Below are 18281 nucleotides of genomic sequence, written 5' to 3' on the forward strand. Positions count from 1 at the left end.
GTTAGCTAGCGACCTGGCTAGCTGCACACGAGCTGAGCACTGCTCGGTGGGGTGGGGTGGGGTGGTGGTGGTGGTGGTGGGGGGGGGGGCTTGCCTACAGTTCCGTTTGATGGATCCAAGAATCGCATGGTTTCAACCAGAACAACGTGGACCCGCTAACAAGCTGTGGATGCAGATTTGGGATACGACTCAAGGGCTCGGCTACTTGCATGTAAATAACAGCTACACCGCCGGACCTCAGGGCAGTCTGAAAGCGATCGTCAACGGGGCGTCGGGAGCCGGGAGCAGAAACGGGGCACTTGACTCCAACGCCGGCAGCGGGGACGCCAGGACCAGTATGACGTCCTCTATAGGGGACAGAGAAATGAAGGCACAGCGGGACTTTATACCACTGGAAAGCAACAGCAACCACAACAACCGAGCCGGTGGCAGGGGCGGTGTCCGTGGAGAGGGGCAGCAGCAGCAGCAGCAGCAGCAGCAGCAGGGCAGCGGGGTCGCGGTGCTTTCGAGGTGGCTGACGGACGGACACCCCAACAAAAGGAAAAGAGACAACAAGGCTAGCACTTTCGGATTCAATTCTAGCCTCTTGAACAGTGGCAGCAGCAGCTCCAACACAGGACGCTACGATGGTTACGCGGGCACGCCGTGGAAAGTCAGGAACTACTCGGAAGGAATTGTCGGGTAAGAGAGAGTTTAACTCGTAAACTAGGAGTTGATGAACTGGTATTTGCTCATATTTCAAACACACAGAAATGACATGCAGGGAGACGACTGAGGTTGTCAGTCTCACCCCACCCACATTTCATCCCCACCCAAAGTTGGATGACTTGCTGGAGAGTAAATCACTTGTGAAAGTGAGTCTGTCCACCAATGAGCGCTCACATCTCAAGACGTTAACTTATGCCATTTTACACAGCAAGGCAAAGCTGCAGATCATTTTAAGTCAATAAGCAAACCTAAAAAACACACAGGAGGTTTGACCTTTTTAGTTTTTCTTCATACTTTTCTTAAGTTAGAACAAATCTTCTTATGGAGGAATAAACACAGATGATGTTTTGGGGTATTACTGTAAAAACAGAACAGCACTGAACAGTTTTTATCCTGGCCTGCACACATTATGGTGTTTATTAGGGGGGGTTGCAAACCAGCTGTTGTATGAAGGAACATGTGCACACTACGCTTATGCATCCCACTACTCTTAGGACAAAGGAGAGCATTAAGGAGGTAACAGGGTGCTTCCCCAAACAAGAGTGTCACTTTCAATTGATTGAGCCATCTCACTGGTTCTCCTCCAGCCTCCTTATGACCACAGACATTCGGCTCGCTGTACTTCGGGGGAAGTGAGAGCTGATGAGTCTTCCAAAGCTTGACAAACTGCTTATTGTGAGCAGCAACGGTCAGTATGTTCACTCTGACCCAAAGGCATTTTTTTGTAACACTGAAGGTTAGAGTACAGTCATGACACTGGTGGTTAATAGCAAGTGTAGGAATATTGGAGGATGGCAAGTGAATCCTGACACAGTTGGCTTACGTGGTGTTAGTCTTTGGCCTGCTTGGCTCGTTGGTCTGTGGTACCCTCGACCCACTCTCCTCCGCCTCATCTCAAAACACACTGGTGGGCCCAATGTCCCCCCCTCCCCTGAGGCATTAGGGGACTTAACTGAAGTCTCCTGGTATATAGTTGAAAGTGTCTGCGATGGAGCCTTCAAGCACTCCAGGATTTCCGAAGAGATTTGGCCACAGGCAGCATACCTTTTATGTACAGCTTTTCCTTTTTTTTCTCACATTTTTGTTCTAGATTTGTCCACAGCACCCGCTACGGTTTCAGATGGCATTAGTATGCAATGCTAGTATGTCCACAATAAGTGTTGCAGGCGGTGCAGTGTGCACACACACTGCACCGCCCACAGAGAAGCTTTAACGATGTTTAACAACCAGCCTGCCTTAATAACAGGGCAGAGTGTTTGCTCCAGCACTCTTTTGAATCATTCAACATGGATGGATTGATTTGCGTTCGTAATGACTATACAATGTAGTTTAGTCGTCAGCGAGGAACAGCAGCTGTGGTCATCTCAGTTGGTAATACTGCATTTCAATGGTGACCAGTGATCGTATTGGAAAAATGGTCAAACTATGTTTACAGAGACAAGTCATAGTGTTGTCAAAATATAGCTGAACGCACAGCTTTCTTTTGAAATTGCAATAGTCGGGGCGTGACAGGTGAATACAGAGACACAATGAGGATATAGACTGATACAATGTAAATGAGTGCTGCGTGAGTGATTTTAATGTTTTGAGACTTATTAAACGATGAAAAGTTGTCAGTATTGAATCAATTGTAACTGAATTTAAGCTCATCACAGCTGCTCATCACTGAGAAAACGGCAAGCTATTTGCAGTCGCCATTCATACCTAAAGGGTCTAAGTGTTTGCTTTAATGCATAACGACCGATATCTTGAATCACAAACTCGAGACTCCTGCTTCACTCAGTGAGCGTGAGATTTGAGTCATCACAGAGCCTGTGCGTTTAGCATTCGTACCAGAGCGGGTCCTTTTAACCGTATTAAGTCACACGGTATAATAACTGCACCTACTAACTTAAAACTACGTCAGTGACCGGCTTTCCTCACCACTGGTTCTTTTAGATATTATGACTCTGGAGAAATATTTTGGTGGGTTGGGCTCTGTTTTGAAGACCTTTTAGGTGCAGAGTTTGGCCCCTTCTCTGTTCGACATGTGTAGACAAGCAGAGCAGCCTTTGGCCGATCCTCATTTATAGTAATATGGAAGCTCTGTGTTTGCATAAGGACATTCCTTAGTGATTAGCTCTGCTAATACCAGAACCTGAACCTCAGAGCCTTGATCACACTAACCACCACTGAGGGTTCTCTGTCCCACCACACACTTGTTAATTCACAATGCCACTGTGCTCTATGGCATTACAAGAAATGTATTTCGAAACGCACACAGTGTTTATGTGGATGCAAGAGCTACTGGCTGGTAGATTATGTTAATTCCACGGTTAAGTCTTCACTCATAATACATGTTTTGTTGCTTGGGAGATGCAGCCTTGATGTGGGATGTGTAAGAGTAATATAGACGCTGTTCCACGGTTGTTAGTAGCGTATTCACAACGCAAGACTTCTACTCCTTTACCGTATTTAGCCTCGTCATCATTGGTGGTAGCACGTTGTTGATGAGCATCAGGGTTTTGTCAAATTTGCAAAGCCCCTCGTGGCTACATTGCTTCCTTCCCATGTGTGATTGGCTCTTTCTTAAAAATACACATTTTATAACACTTTTGCTCTGTGTTTAAAAACACTGAACAACCCTTTTTTTGGGCCATTTTAAGATTGTGATTCCACATTTTTTGTGCTTCAAACAGTTGGATACAGGGAATAAAATGAGGGTTGACCGTTCAGTCAGGGTTAAACGGTTTAAGGAGCAGTGGGAATCGTGGTTGGATTAGAATATGTACAAGTAGACAAAAGGGTGAAAGTGGGAGTATGTTCAAATGCATTTTATTCATGAGGCAGTTTGTACACTATATTTGGCAATAGGGGCCGCAGAGGCATGTGCTTATTTGTGTTTTACGCTCCTCCAGTCTTTGCGGGGCAGAGCAAGCGGCCCGCCTCCCGATGGAAAAGGACCAGTGTTTACATGCTGCACACGGCCTCACTTCCACAAAACAAAGCCAACCCTCCCAGAAAGAAACCCAAGCCCTCTTGAGTGTCGGTCCAATCAGATTGGCAGTTCTGAGGCAGTGTTTCCACCTCATTTTCTGGTGGTGTGGAGCAGTTATTCAGACTCTTTATAAGGGCACAGGAAGTCGGTGTAGCCTGGGAGAGCAGTGGCCCATTTCTGTGCGACTGCACTGTGTTCTGATCTGGTGATTGTGTCGTGGGTTTTTATTGTGTAGGCAAGATGCAACGTTCCTAAGTTCCAGTCGTTTTATAACAGAGAGGCATTGTGAGATAATTAATTCAGAGTAATAGGTGGATTTGCTAGATGGATCACAGAAGGAAATCCCACGTGTTTGTAGTTGTTATGAACTGCGAAACTGGAAGGTGGAGTGAAAAGCCGTCTCTTGTATAGAAGAGGGAGACAGGATATTGTTTAAATATTGGGATAATAGTCCACCTTATCTAACGTGAAAGCTGTTAAATGACCCGTTTAATATATGCTACATGAATTGCCCACTAGCTAGGTTGAGCAGGCACCATCTTTAATGTATAATAATAGTTGCTCTTAGCGGTGTCATGACTGTTGCCCTTTTGATTCTTTTGTAAATGTCTTATCTTCACGTTGTGTTGATTGGTTATCGTTGGGTTTATGGTGAGGGAAATGTATATTGTCAACACACCTGGGTCATGTACAATACATATTTGGTGTGTCTAGATTACCGGGTCAATGGGTTCTTCAGTTCTAGCTGAATAATGTTAGTTTAGTTGCTAGTTTACCCACAAACGATTTGGGTGTTTTAGTTTATGAATGGTTCAACCACATAATCTTTCTTACGGGTTGTATCTTTTATATTTGGGCTTTACTGTTCGACGGTAGATCTTGTGTGTGTGCTCTTTTCCTTATGACATCTTTGTTGTAACCTCACGGCCTCACTTGTGTTGGATGTCTTATTCATGCGACGCAATTTGCTCCTGTGGCCCCAAAATGGTAGTAATGACAGAGCAGCCTATACTTGATTAATTTTAGAGGGGACTGGCGGTGGCAGCGAGTTCCCAGCGTTGAGGCACAACATCACTTGCAGGCTAATGAAAAGTGCGGTTAATCGCTCACTGATGAGTAGCCCTGCCTCATGCTTTTTATTGCCCCTGTCTTTTGGAGATTTATGATTCCCAGCCCACAGATAGCACCTCTGTGACTGAAGCTCCATTATTAGAACTGTGGTTCCAGCCTCTTGCTGGCTTTGACATCTAAGTCACGCTCTCCTCTCTTAGCTCACTGGCTGGCTCTTGGCCAAAACGTGTAAGAATGTGTGGAGAGAGAAGCCTGCCTGCTTGGCCATTTGGACTGTAGGTGAAACGGGCCTCCGTCTGAACGGCCCGTGGGGCCGCTCACCATAACTCAGCCTTCCCAAGTGTAGCGAGGAATGTGTTTCTTCCTGTCCAATGGAAAGCCTTCCCATGCTCCAGACTGGTGCAGCCAGTGAGCGACACACAGGTGTTCTGCGGTTTCTTTTTTTCACAGCGTGTGGTCAAACTGTGACCTTCTGAGCATGTGTACAGAACGGCTGGGCTTTGACAATTTCCTTTTATCGTGGCCTAAGTTAATAAGTTCCTTCTCTTCCTGTCTTTTTTTTGTGATACTGCTTAAGTGTTGCTTTTAAAATCACATTTTCAGTGTAGGTGGTACCAAAATGTTACAGCTTTCATGTTAACATGCTACCATAACAGAGGGGAAGAAAAAGAGTAGCTACTACATTGAAGCTAACGGGTTTGGCTCGATGTTGAGCATAAAGCGACCGCCTACACAGGCACCAGATCAGTTGATGTTTCTAGAAAGCTCAGACAATCAACAGATGATTGACGGTCTACTGGTGTGACAAACAATGTGGCGCTGGTATTACCGTATTTACAGTCCAACCGTTCCTGTTTTGACCACAGTACTCAAGCCCTAGACCACTAGCAGCCAGCAGTGTTTGGGCTTCTGGGTAACTTGAGCTGTTTTTGTCCCGGTGGCCAACACTTAGCACCCCGGGTCAGTTCATTGATGAAACATTAATGAATCTGCCATCTTCGAGACATCGACACCTCTGCCTCAGTTTGAGGTTGTCCTCATTTTCGAAAGAAACAGTGTGGGATGCGACGTATTTTGCCTCCTGGTAACCCTGTCAACGTAGACACAGCAGTGTCGCATAACACACACACACACACACACACACACTACCCTCTTTTGTTGCAAAAAATGTCGTGAGCCAAAATTTCAACCCGTGCAAAAACAAAAATGGTCATGATGTTGGGATGCTTTCTGGGACAATATGGCCACAACAATGGTCACAACTCTTTGAGCAATGACTAACCTGAACTAACGCCATAACACTGGAACACTGTTCACTGTATTATACCCATCAACAATCACGCTTTATGCAGGTGTTTATGTCCCAGCATGCCTGGTATTAAGTATTACATTCTAAAGATATGCCACAGGCGATTTGATAGACACTTTTTGTACCGTTGTGCCAAGATATCTGAACAGTCAGTAAGTAGTGCTCAGTGTGATGTGACAATAACCTCTTTTTTCTTCATCCTACCCAACTTAACAGATGACTCTTGTTCACATGAAGGCATTGTCAGCACCACACCCAATCCTCCCTCCCTCTCCATGTTTTTGTTCCACCTTCTGGGTGTTTCTGACCCTCTACCTTTTCTTTCTTTTTAATAACTTTCGCTCATTCCTTTCTCTATTTTTACCTTTGCGCTCTCACGTTTCTCTTGCCTTTCCATTCCTCCTCCTTTTAGCTGCGTAAAGTCCATATTATATTTCTCTTGACGAGGTGTTGCAGTGCGTTCATGGAGAGGTAGGAATGTCGAGGGTCTACTGTAGCTCATTGTGACGCAATCTTTCATAACGCAAAAACACGATGTTTAGATTTGCAAATGAGGATTGCAATAGCTTAGGGATGCGCTGATTCCATTTCCCTTTCCCATTATTGGATCGAATGCATCATGTGCCAAGTCCGGCCTAAGACCAAGGTCAGGCGTGCTATCTTTGTTTGTTTGTTTAGTCAGAAATTATTATTTGCATATGCGTTGCAACATAGGAATTGTCTGAGTATTGAGCGATTTTGTAAATTTCCCTGAATCGTGAGCTCATTTCTCAATTATGAATTGTTTTTGAAACCTTAAATTGTTGCAGGTGTGAACATTAAAAAAAAAACAAAGAAGCACAATTCCACAAGTCCTTCAAGCCACGACACTCGGTGTGTCTCCGACTTGTGCGTATCGCTCGTTTTATCCTCCGTTGCAGCCCTTCATCTCATTTCCCTGCTATCATTCTGCTAAATGCTAAGTAGGTGAGAGAACATCTTTTCCCTTCAGCTCTGGAAATCTGCTCCTTGAGATTACATAATATTACAACGATATAGGCAAGTGGGATTAATGGATAAGCAGTGCCAAGGGTCCATGTGCTCCCTAAGCAGGCGCAGGGCTGAGAGGAAACTCGATCCAGCGAGGTGGGGGCATGAGATGTGATTTCTACGATTGCTCCGAACACGTGACGACAAGGGAGCAGTAGCAGCCGGTTTCCTGTGAAATGAAACCTACTGTTGTGGAGTGGAAATGCTCACATTGTACCAGTTATGTTTCTCTTTTGCACCCTAATAGAAGCAAACCCAAAAGATCATGGCAGATAAATGCCGTCTTTAAAGCTTTATGTTCATGAAAATACATTAAAAGCTAAAAGGAATCATTTTGACCCCAACCCTATACAATCCTTCAGTTGAATTGCACTTTAAATGAAGTTGGATTAGTGTTGGGTTTTGGGCTGTGGTGTCTTAATGATACATAAATGAGATCTGTGTTCTCTGAAACTCATGTCGTATGTGTAATGCAGACTAGCTGCTGTTTCTTTTACCCTAAAATGAAACCTAATGTGTTTGTGATGGAGGCGGAAGTCTCTGCGATGTGCACGGGGAAAAGAGATTAGGTCATTGAAATTTGCTTGTCAGTTGCCACCCATGTTGGAGGAGGTGCAGCAAATGTAAACCGAAACCCTTTTCCTCTTCTTCCTGAACAGAAAACAAATTTAACAACAGTGAAATTGAAAACAACCCGTTATCATAAAGATAAAATAAGGGTGGTGCATTAACGCTCCGGCTCGATCACACCACGAACACTGTAGGAGTATTGTGCCTCAAGATAAAACTACAATTTCAGACTTTCAGGTTGTTCAGCCTCTCCGTTTGTCCGCATTTAAGTAACGACCTACATTTACATTCACTACATTCAGTGTTGTGAGCAGCCAGTTAGTCCGCATTCACATCAACAATAGCAGTCCATGAAACACACAGTATCCTCTTTCTTTTCAATGACAACCTCAATGGGCTCTGGCTTGACTGCCAGTCTTCAAATTAGGGATGTCCCGATCCATTATGAATACGATACAGGCAACTTATAATGGATCTTCAAATACCAAAGAACTTTTTCTAGTCTTGCTAGCTGTGCTGGTTTGTTTTTCATATTCACATGTAGCAGTACGCACGCACAAAAGTAGCATCTTGTGTTTTTAATACGAAGCTTTTGTCCATCTGCTCATGGCCCTACTGTACTCTTGCTTCTTAGCAGTGTGGCTTTAGGAATGATAGTATTTGGGTCTGGAGAAGAAAGTTGAATTGTGCACGTATTTTCTCTTCATGGTTAGCTGACCAGCAACCTTTCAGCGCTGCCTCTGTATCCTGGGCTTCTACCAGGCCGAGTGTCTGAAACCCCAACATCTATAATAAAGGTGAAACCCAGTGAACTGTGACTGCTGTCAGGTGAAGTGTTCTTGTTGCATAAAACCCAGACACTAGACACACATGCGGTGCTCTTTGGGGCGTTATCCAAACAGCAGTCAGTCAGTGTCGGGAGCTGCTCGTGTTTTTCTTGTCCAACTTTCTGTGGTGTACGCAGGCTTTACTTTGCTGCCTTATTTTATTTTTAAAAGCAGAAACATCACTTTCTCTATCCTCTGCCAAGAGGATTGTTTCTATTATTGGCTCTTTATGGTTGTTTGTGCATGTGTACATGCTTGTGTGTGTGTGTGCCTGCCTTCATGTGTGTGTTCTTCCTTGTCCCTGCGTCTATGTTTATGCGGACAAAACTGGTCAGGGGAAAGGTCAGCGCACGTGGGCAGAGCGACCTGATCCAAGGACAGAAGCGTTAGGACCGTGCTTAGCCTGCCCTGACTGAGATGACTTCCATGGGAAGGTTGACTTTTTGGCAGCCCTCTTTGCCCCAAACTTTTTCAAATGAATCAAATTAGGGATGCACCCATCCAACTTTTTCAGTACCGATACCGATACCTGGGCTTTGTGTATCGACCAATATCAAGGACCGAGAACCCATAGACTGTATGCCTCACTGTGTGGAAGTGACTGGGGTCATGTGTAAGGCAACATCAGGCTTGACTTAAACATTTGTTTCCTGACTTTGTATAACAAATAAATACACAGATGTAAATGTACTGAATAGTTATTTATTAAAATAATGGTATCCAACACCAGATCGGCCCATTGTCACTGATACCCGATGCAGCTATTTGAGTTGGTATCGGACCGATAATTCAACTAATGCAAATGGGAATTATGTTTCTTCTGGATATTTAATTCACAGGATTACCACAAACTCTTCTCTCAACACTGTTCTGTCGTCCACAGGTTACACGAGGAGGTGAAGGACTTCTATGACTACGTCTCCCCCCGGGCGGAGGAGGAGAAGATGAGAGAGGAGGTGGTGGACAGAATCAAGGGAGTCATCCACGACCTGTGGCCCAGTGCTGAGGTACACATCCTCCCCCAACACCAACAACTGAGATTTCTTTTTTTTTTTTTTGGTGGTGGTGGTTTTGGATTGTAGGGCGTGGCGGTCCAGATCCTCCAGCGCGCCACACTGATAATCAGGCTGAGAACTGCTGCTGGCTGGAAAATGCTGTAATCTGAAAGCTACTCATAAACACGAGAGGTTATTTAGTTTTGGCAGAAAGAAAATGTAGTTGTGTAACAGTGAAAACAGTTGGTCAATCATAAACACTGAACACGGTGCTTGTTGCACTTGTTTTGTCCTGTGAACCGGCTCCTTTTGGACACGGTTAGCATATGAGTCAGCTAATGCCATAAAGCATCCTGTTGTTTTCTGTTATCTCCCCGCTGCACAGTACTCTGTTTGGGCCGTGTTATCAGCGCCCCCTCAGGCATTCTACTACATGCTGACTCTGATCCTGCTGATAGAGCGGCGTGCTTCAAAGTGAGCTTAGCTGTTCCTAAATTAAGGGGCACAATGCTGTCCCCAGCCTGCCTAGTTTTATTCCTTTTCCACTGTGGAACGGACAACTTGGTCATCTGCTCAACTTGACTGCGTAGACCTCTACCTCTCGTCAGGTATTATGTGGGAGCTAGTCTAGGTCAGCTGTAAAAATGTACAAGAAAGCTTCTGCAAGCAAACGTTTGACCGGAGAAGTCGAGATAACAAAGCTCACCTTGGTGACCACCTGCAGTTACCTCCACCCCTCACAGACGTCTTCAGGACCGGCTACACACTCATTCACAAACATGGCCCTGCAATCGGCTTAGCCCCGGTCATGTGACTGGGCTGTAAACCAGAGTTTGTACTACTGGTTGATGTGCGAGTAACGTTCGGGTCAAGGCTTAACTCTATTTCTGTACAGTCGCCAATTTGTGCATTGATGTTAAAGTGTTGGAGATATTTTAGTCACCTCAATGGTGTTCAGGTTAAGAGACCAGTGGCTAAAAGGACTGTTTTGTGTGTAAACGTCATGCACGTTTTGATCTGATTTAGTGGAGGAGTTGCTTGTTTCATTGAAGCCACCCTGGTCTTTAATTCCCCCTCTCTGAAATGCAACTGAAGTGGTTTAAAGTAGTCACACTACACACTCTTTGTGTTTGTCCCTGATAGGTAGTCTTTGTACCACGCCTGTGCAGTTTGTTTGGGCTTGTCATTCAATTAAAGCTTATGTTAAGCTGAAGAATAGTGACATTTATGCAGCTTGGCGAACATGTTTTTACAGGAGCGAAGCTTGGCATGGGAAAATCAAGACGCCAAGTGGATGTCAGCTTGGAGGGATGATTTCAGGCAAGCCTGTGCCATCGTGTAGATGAGAAGATATTAAAGCTGTCAAACACGATGATAAAAAATAGTTCAGGTGTTGAATGTTTTGATCCGCAGGATGTGTGCATAAATCAAGGTAATATATTGTCCACAAACGATGTGTAACTGTGTTTCCGATCTCTCCAGGTCCAAGTCTTTGGGAGTTTCAGCACTGGTCTTTATCTGCCAACAAGGTGAGCCATTGTGTTTCCTAAACAGAATTTTTTAAACACACGCTTGCCAAGCTATGTCTGTGAACTGGCTCCCTACCAAAAATACTTATACTGGATAAAGCGTTACATCCATCATGATTTGCTCTTGTTTTGTGGATCAAGTGGTTTACCATTTATTAGCGCTGGTGATCCTGGATCTTTTTTTTAAGACTTAATTCTGAGAAAGGCTTGCGGCAGACACACAGCCACACCACACGTCCACAAAAATACACAACCGCATACACACACACACACACACACAACAAATACATGCCGGACACAGACAGACAGATCACGCCTGGATCAGTGGACTCTTCACCCCACACTGAGCACTTAAATGAAACTAAGCTGTTAATGGATGCATGTGTGTAAATCTGTTTTGGTGTGCTTCTGTTGTTCTGGAAACAAAAGTGTGTATTTGCCTCATTTAAGTCACACGGTGCAGGTCATTTACACTTAGTGCATGTGTGTTTGTGTGCGTGTCTTGTTTGTAGTGGATGCTTGTGTATAACTTTCTATATGTAGTGAACACACTGCTGAAGTAGTACACACACACACACACTGGTTGGCTTCTGTAAGTTGTCTGAAGTTGCACATTGCTCATCCACAAGGGGGAAGCAAAACCATCTGCCTGCTTAAAGCTACTATATGGGGGATATTTAAAAATGGCTGTTTTAGCGTTCCCTTCGATTTAAGATCAGCTCCAACCCAAGGAAACCAACATTGTATAATGCCTCTGTTTACCTATGACAATGCAGTGCAGAGAAACCTCTGAATGGGAGGGTAGTTGTATTAGTAAGCTATCAGTTAAGGGGTTCTTGCCTTACAGTACAACAGTAAATACTGAAACTAAATGTAACTGTAGCACAAGTAGTGGGCAGTCTTAATGTCGGTTTCACAGCACTCTTTACCAGAAGTATGCTAGCATTAGCCTCCTTAAACTGCTGGTCATAGCGGACCATGTGATGGCCGTAGCAGCAAAACCTCACAGTGGGCTGAAATGTGCACGGGTTTTGCTTTTTGTTTGTAAGAGGAAGTATTGTGTTTCCCATTTCAAAAGTTACACAGTCACACACCGCTAGTCCCAGACTTATCAGTACATCAGCTGTTGGTGTGTTTGTTCATGCTTGTACATTTAGGACTACATGTAGTCTGTGCTTCTATTTGTTAGTCAAGGGATGCGTTACAAAGTTCGGACTAAAGCTGTTGTACATTACCGTTGCTCTTGTGCATAAAGAAATGAGAGAAATGGAGTTATTGTACAGCTAAAGTTGTATGTAATGTAGTGGACCTAAGTGATACCGGTCATGTCTCTCTTCCACCAGTGACATTGACTTGGTAGTTTTTGGAAAGTGGGACACACTCCCACTCTGGACGCTGGAAGAGGCTCTCCGGAAGAGGAACATCGCAGATGAGAACTCTATCAAAGTGTTGGACAAGGCCACGGTAAGATGCTAATCAATCACAAGTGTAGAGTCGTCGATGTCAGTCATTAATTAGTATGATGCTGACTGTCACGTTCAGGTCTTTGATGTTGGTGTCAGTTTCACAAGCTGTAAATCACATAAACAGTGTTGACAGTTCCAAAACCCATAACTAAACTAGTTGGCACACATGTCTTGTATTCAGACATGTGTGCAGACACGTTTTTCCAAGGGAAAGCGTTTCACTGTCATTTCATCCTAATTCAGGTCAAATGTTGCGTGTGACACAGATACAGTATTGGTGGAGTAGTATGCTTGGAACTAGCTCCCAAAATCCGATTATTTGAGTTATTTTTAAACCGTGCATTGATTTGATTTTTTGTTCATCTGAGTTTATTTTATTTCAGGACTTAAAGGATTTGAATAAAGCTTTTTTTTTTTTTGTTTCCCCTCTCACTTTTGTTAGGGATTCCAAAAGCAGTTCAGCGTTTTAAATCTTTGCTCAAGTAGTTTAGCGAAGGATTAGATCAGAAATCGTGGATTTGTGTATGATTGCATGTGTCTTACAGCATGATGTCATGAGCCATGCCTTTTGATTGCAGTGATTGTGTGATCGTTTCTTGTTCGACTGCCTCAGGATCAGCATTTGTATCGTGTGTGTGTGTTTCAGGTTCCCATCATCAAACTGACGGACTCCTTCACTGAGGTCAAAGTGGACATCAGCTTCAATGTGAAGAACGGTGTTAAAGCAGCCCGGCTCATCAAGGAATTCAAAGAGGTACAGTTCTGTCTGTCCTGTGTTCTGCCCTGGAGCCAGTGTTGTGGCTGTTTGAAGTGTAAACAGAGTTTGTGCAGCTTGACTTAGACTTTACTTGTAGCGATCTGCTATCACTACCACGGGAGGTTATCGTATGTTAATTCATCACACGACCCCAGCCCCGTCACAGACATACAAACCAATCCTCTCCTTACCTAACAGACCTAACTGGCACCCCAAAGAAGCAGTCTCACCGTTACAACTTGCTCTGTAACTCTGTGGACTCAACAGATTGTAGTATTGCCTCAAAAACTGCCTTTGGCTATCCCACAAATTGCTCTTGAATCTCTTAATATTGTAAAGAAGCCTGAAATATTGAAATCCATATGGTACACTTAGAATGTAAGCGCTTCTTAGTAGCACACACAGCGTACATCAGCACTTTTTAAACAAACATGTAACATCACAGGGAGTTATTTGATTCAAAAGCCAAAAGTCTAAACCCCTGTTGTCCTCCAGAGGGTGCTGTAGGCGTCACCAATCCTCACCGTGTCTGTGTCTTGTCCCGTAGAAATACCCCGTGCTGCCTTACCTGGTCCTGGTGCTGAAGCAGTTCCTACTGCAGAGGGACCTCAATGAGGTTTTTACCGGTGGAATTGGCTCCTACAGTCTCTTCCTCATGGCTGTCAGCTTCCTGCAGGTCAGTACTTTCAACAACAAGTGATTCCTGAACACCCGAGTTAGAAAGACATCTACAATTCTGTACAAAGAAAGTCTGAGACAGCACTATATGCAGTATTCAGAGCAAACAATGTAAAGACTCTCACGCTATCTCGGCAAAAGTGACTCGTTAAACTCCCTTAATCATTCTCAATAACTCTACGTGCACTGTGTGTTTTCCAGCTTCACTACAGGGAGGATGTGTGCAGCCCCAACATCAACATCGGCGTTCTGCTCATTGAGTTCTTCGAGCTCTACGGCCGCCACTTCAACTACCTGAAAACGGGCATCAGGATAAAAGATGGAGGCTGCTACGTTGCCAAAGACGAGGTTCAGAAGAACATGGACGGCTACCGGCCCTCCATGCTCTACATCGAGGACCCGCTGCAGCCCGGTAGGAACACTGAACACAAAGGATAAAGGGAATGCCGCGTATTTGGCACGCCGTCGGCTTCTAGTATTAACACAAAACGACCGTCTGCCTTGCCTCCGCCAGATAACGATGTCGGTCGGAGTTCATACGGTGCCATGCAGGTGAAGCAGGCGTTTGACTACGCCTACGTGGTGCTCAGCCACGCTGTGTCGCCCATCGCCAAGTACTATCCCAATAACGAGACCGAGAGGTAAGATTTGGATTGGTTGGTTTATTGTTGCAATATTCAGTCATGTAAAAAGAAATGTGAGTATTTTCAGTTGTTGTTCTTGTTGGCATTATTTGATCATACTGAAACTACGAGGTCATTATGAGCAACATTTGTTTATCCAGACAGCTGAATAAACACTGGTGTAACAGGTATACTCTCTTTCCCATCACAGCGTACTTGGCCGAATAATCCGGGTAACACAGGAAGTGGATGAGTACAGGGAATGGATCAGAAAGAACTGGGGGAGCCAGTCTCAGAATGATCTGCCACTCAACAGTACGTTCGGTCTTTTACAATTTTCTTTAATTTCTAGAATACTTGAAGTCTTCTTGAAACTACATTTTGACTCACATCTTGAGGATATGTCAAGATCTGCAGTTCCTGGTCTGTCAGCTTAACTTTGGACTGAGTTGATCTTCGTGTCTACATTTTTCCTTTCTCCGTTTCAATAGGAAATGACGTCACACTGTTTGAGTCCCAGCAGCTCGATGAGTGCAACAACAACGTTCCAGATGATGATGACGACGACGACGACGACGATGTTGTTGTAGTAAAAACCTCCTCCAATTCCTCCTCTCCGTCGCCCTCACTGCGGTCCTCTCCTTCCTCCTCTCCACTGTCGCCTTCTTCCACGATCTCAACCTCCAGCTCCAGCGATGCGGTCAGTCTAGCAGCTACACACACACACACACACACACACACACACACACACACACACACACACACACACACACACACACACACACACACACAGCCTTCAAATATTGTGCTGCATGAGTAAAACTTCATGGTGACAACACATTCATGATGTACTTTGTTCTTTTGCTGGTTTCCTTCAGGACTCTGATGGCACTCCGTGTAAGACGGCCAAGCAGCAGTCTGTCCGGGGCTCCAGCGCCCACAGAGAGAAGTCCACTGTCGTCAATAATAACCGAACACAGAGCCAGGCGAACAGCACTCCGTCTGCGAGCAACAAGGGTGGCAAGGTCGGACTAAGCTTTACCTTTTTACATACACATGCACATTATCCACGAATAATTGAACACATCGTATAGAAGTGTTCTCATGGGACGTCCAGCGTCAACTCTGAACTTTTATCTGCGTGTTCTCTCCCCAGGCCAGGATGTCTCGTTCTAACCATAAGAGCGGCCACCACGGGCAGCAGAGCTCCTCCTCTAGCACCAAAAGTAATCAGAGCAACAAGCCACACCACCAGGGCAACAGCAAGAAGAGGAAAAATGTGCGAGACTCTACACAAGAAGACCTCTGCAGATAGGGGTGACCTCGCCTGCCCTCCCCCCCCGTCACCCTCTTCCCGTCCTCGTCTGCTACTGACTGACTGTCCCACTTCTGCTGCCAGACTCCAGCCTCGGGAGGTTGTTAGAAGTATTCAGACAGCTACAGTATCTGTCTCTCTGTCAAGCTTTTCGGGGTGACCAAGCAACAATTTCTAGCGGGAAAAAAAAAAGAACAAAAAAAAGACATGTTATAGGAAATGGGGTTTAATTTCTTGAACTTGAACTGAAATCACAATGGATGAAAGCTCATTTGCTTCCTGATAGCTTCTTTTATGGAGTGGTGTACCTTCCTGCAGCCAGCATCTACACAACACGCCTCTTGCGCCTCCTGCTGTACAGGAAGAGACGGGTCCGGTGTCTGGAATCTACTCTGCAGCAATACCTGGAACCATCTGCTGGAAAATAGGATGAGAAATTGCATCCCCCCCCCCCCCCCCCAAAAAAAAAGAAAAAAGAAGAAAAAAAGGCTGAAAATGTACAAAATGTCAAGTTGATGAACAGACAAACACACAGATTTTAATAATACGGTAACTTACAAATGCAATCAGTAAGAGTGGGACATAACTTATGCATGGGATTTTTTTTTTTTTTTGTTGGTTGATTTTTCTGTTGGTTTAATCTTTTTTATGTCTCAACAGGTTGTACGAACATTTGTACAAAAAAACGCATAAGCAAAAAAAAACTAAAAAACTTAAAAAATACATGTAAAAAGAAAATGTTTTCATATGACCTTTTTACAAGATATACCGATTGAAGACATGTAAACGTGCACATCTTTGTGCCCTCAGCTTCTTTGGCCAAAAAGCCAGGAGCTCGTTCGGGTCTCATTGCCAACATACATCATCAGCATCTACTTTTACTTCCAGTTGCTCTCTGTGAGCGTGCTACAGTGTTGACGTTTAGCCTTCAGTGAGCCGGTGCTCACACACACAGCCCTATAGGTGACTGGAGGGAGACATCTCACCCAGCTCAACAGCACAGCCCCACCAGTTTAGAGGCTTTAAGAGGTTTAAATTAGTAAAGGGGGGTGGGGGGGGAGGGAGGGGGAGATAGTGGTTTTATCGAGAAATCCTACACTTGAAAAAGAAATGTGTTAACAATACAACTGTGGGTGATAATCTGTTCCTTTGGTAATCTACCCACTGCAAAAAAAAAAATACTTTGTATTTGTTAAATGTATTTATTTTTTTATTAATTATATGAACATAGTATGGATACATGTATTATTAATATTAGAGCCCATATCTTTGAGTCCTATATTTGAAGTTGCGGGAAAGGGTCGGGTGCAAACAGTTATTTTCAGGTACAGTAAAATTACCAACTTTCGTTATTTCATTGGCTTTTTTGTTTTGTTTCCAGTGACCGTTGAGTGACCAAGTTCCTTTGAAAACTTTTGAGAGACCATTTTACAAGTCCTACGGTGCGAATTCTGTTTTAATATGTGGCTGGTCTACTTACTTTAAAAGGGAGCTGATTTTTTAATTTTGTTTTATAAACTATCAACAAAATACTTCTTAAACATGTCGACGCCCTCTGTCGTTGCAGTACAACAACTCGCCTGTAGAGGGAGTCACTGCTCTGAGTCTGAATCCACACAGTTTGGGCTTGAATGCTGCATTGTGGAGGTTTCATCTCTGCGTTAATTTTTTTGTGATTGACAGTCATTCTGATATTTCGACTTAATGAGCAGCTGCACATAGAACAACCTGTCGCGTGCTTGCTTGAGGCAGTTACACACCAAAGCACACCACAATCTTCTTATTGCCTCTCTCCCAAACGTGACAACAATCACAGTAAAAACAAACGACAACAAAAGAAGTAGCCAGCAATAACCATCTTTCATGAGATATTATTACCCCGCGATGACGGCTGCAGCCACAGAATGACACGAGCACGCTTAAGGCAGTGGACTACATTTGATAAGTCCATGCACTTTCTTACAGCCGATGATATGATGGCGAAACGTTGAAAGTGCGGGTTCTGGTCCCTCCTCAGTGTTACAGTTGCAGGTTTTGTGGTATACGGACAAGGAGGAAGGTGAATAAAGTTAGCCGTGCCATTTGAATGTCCACTGACCATCTCTCTTCACTGCAGGGAGGCTTCAAACCTTCAACCCCTACTGTACTCATCTGGAACGTTGTTTCTCTGCAGCTACTACAAATCATGCAATAAAAAACAATACAATTAAAGCCTTTGTTCTGATTTTAATCTCTGTGTTTGAGTGTTAATGGTTCAATGTAAACTCCACATATGGAAAGCGTTGCAGGGAAATACAAAAATGAAAAAAACGTGTGTGAGAGCGCGGTTAGGCGCGTGAGAGAGGTGGTGGTGGTGGAGGAGGAGGAGGAGGGGCATCTTCACTTTGGAGCAGCAGCAGCGCGCGCGGGGACCTCAACACGCGCTCC

At 44.4% G+C, this 18281-nt stretch overlaps 1 protein-coding gene across 1 annotated transcript; it reads left to right on the top strand.

The window, feature by feature from the left end:
- Positions 1-105: 105 nt before the first annotated feature.
- On the top strand, positions 106-16898 carry tent4b (terminal nucleotidyltransferase 4B). The gene is made up of 12 exons (XM_079171957.1): positions 106-681; positions 9375-9498; positions 10969-11015; positions 12359-12479; positions 13128-13235; positions 13786-13914; positions 14118-14328; positions 14431-14557; positions 14751-14854; positions 15031-15239; positions 15418-15564; positions 15696-16898. Exons 1-12 carry the CDS (start codon positions 110-112, stop codon positions 15852-15854), a joined length of 2058 nt encoding a protein of 685 aa, XP_079028083.1. The 5' UTR covers positions 106-109; the 3' UTR covers positions 15855-16898.
- The last annotated feature ends 1383 nt before the right edge of the window (positions 16899-18281 follow it).

This window comes from Pholis gunnellus, assembly GCF_910591455.1.
Source record: "Pholis gunnellus genome assembly, chromosome: 1".
Taxonomy (NCBI): Eukaryota; Metazoa; Chordata; class Actinopteri; order Perciformes; family Pholidae; genus Pholis; species Pholis gunnellus.

Coding starts and splice junctions, on each gene's coding strand:
- tent4b (XM_079171957.1), top strand. CDS start 110: ATGGATCCAAGAATCGCATGGTTTCAACCAGAACAACGTGGACCCGCT. Junction 14,855..15,030: donor GAATGATCTGCCACTCAACA/GTACGTTCGGTC, acceptor CCGTTTCAATAG/GAAATGACGTCACACTGTTT. Junction 15,240..15,417: donor CCTCCAGCTCCAGCGATGCG/GTCAGTCTAGCA, acceptor GGTTTCCTTCAG/GACTCTGATGGCACTCCGTG.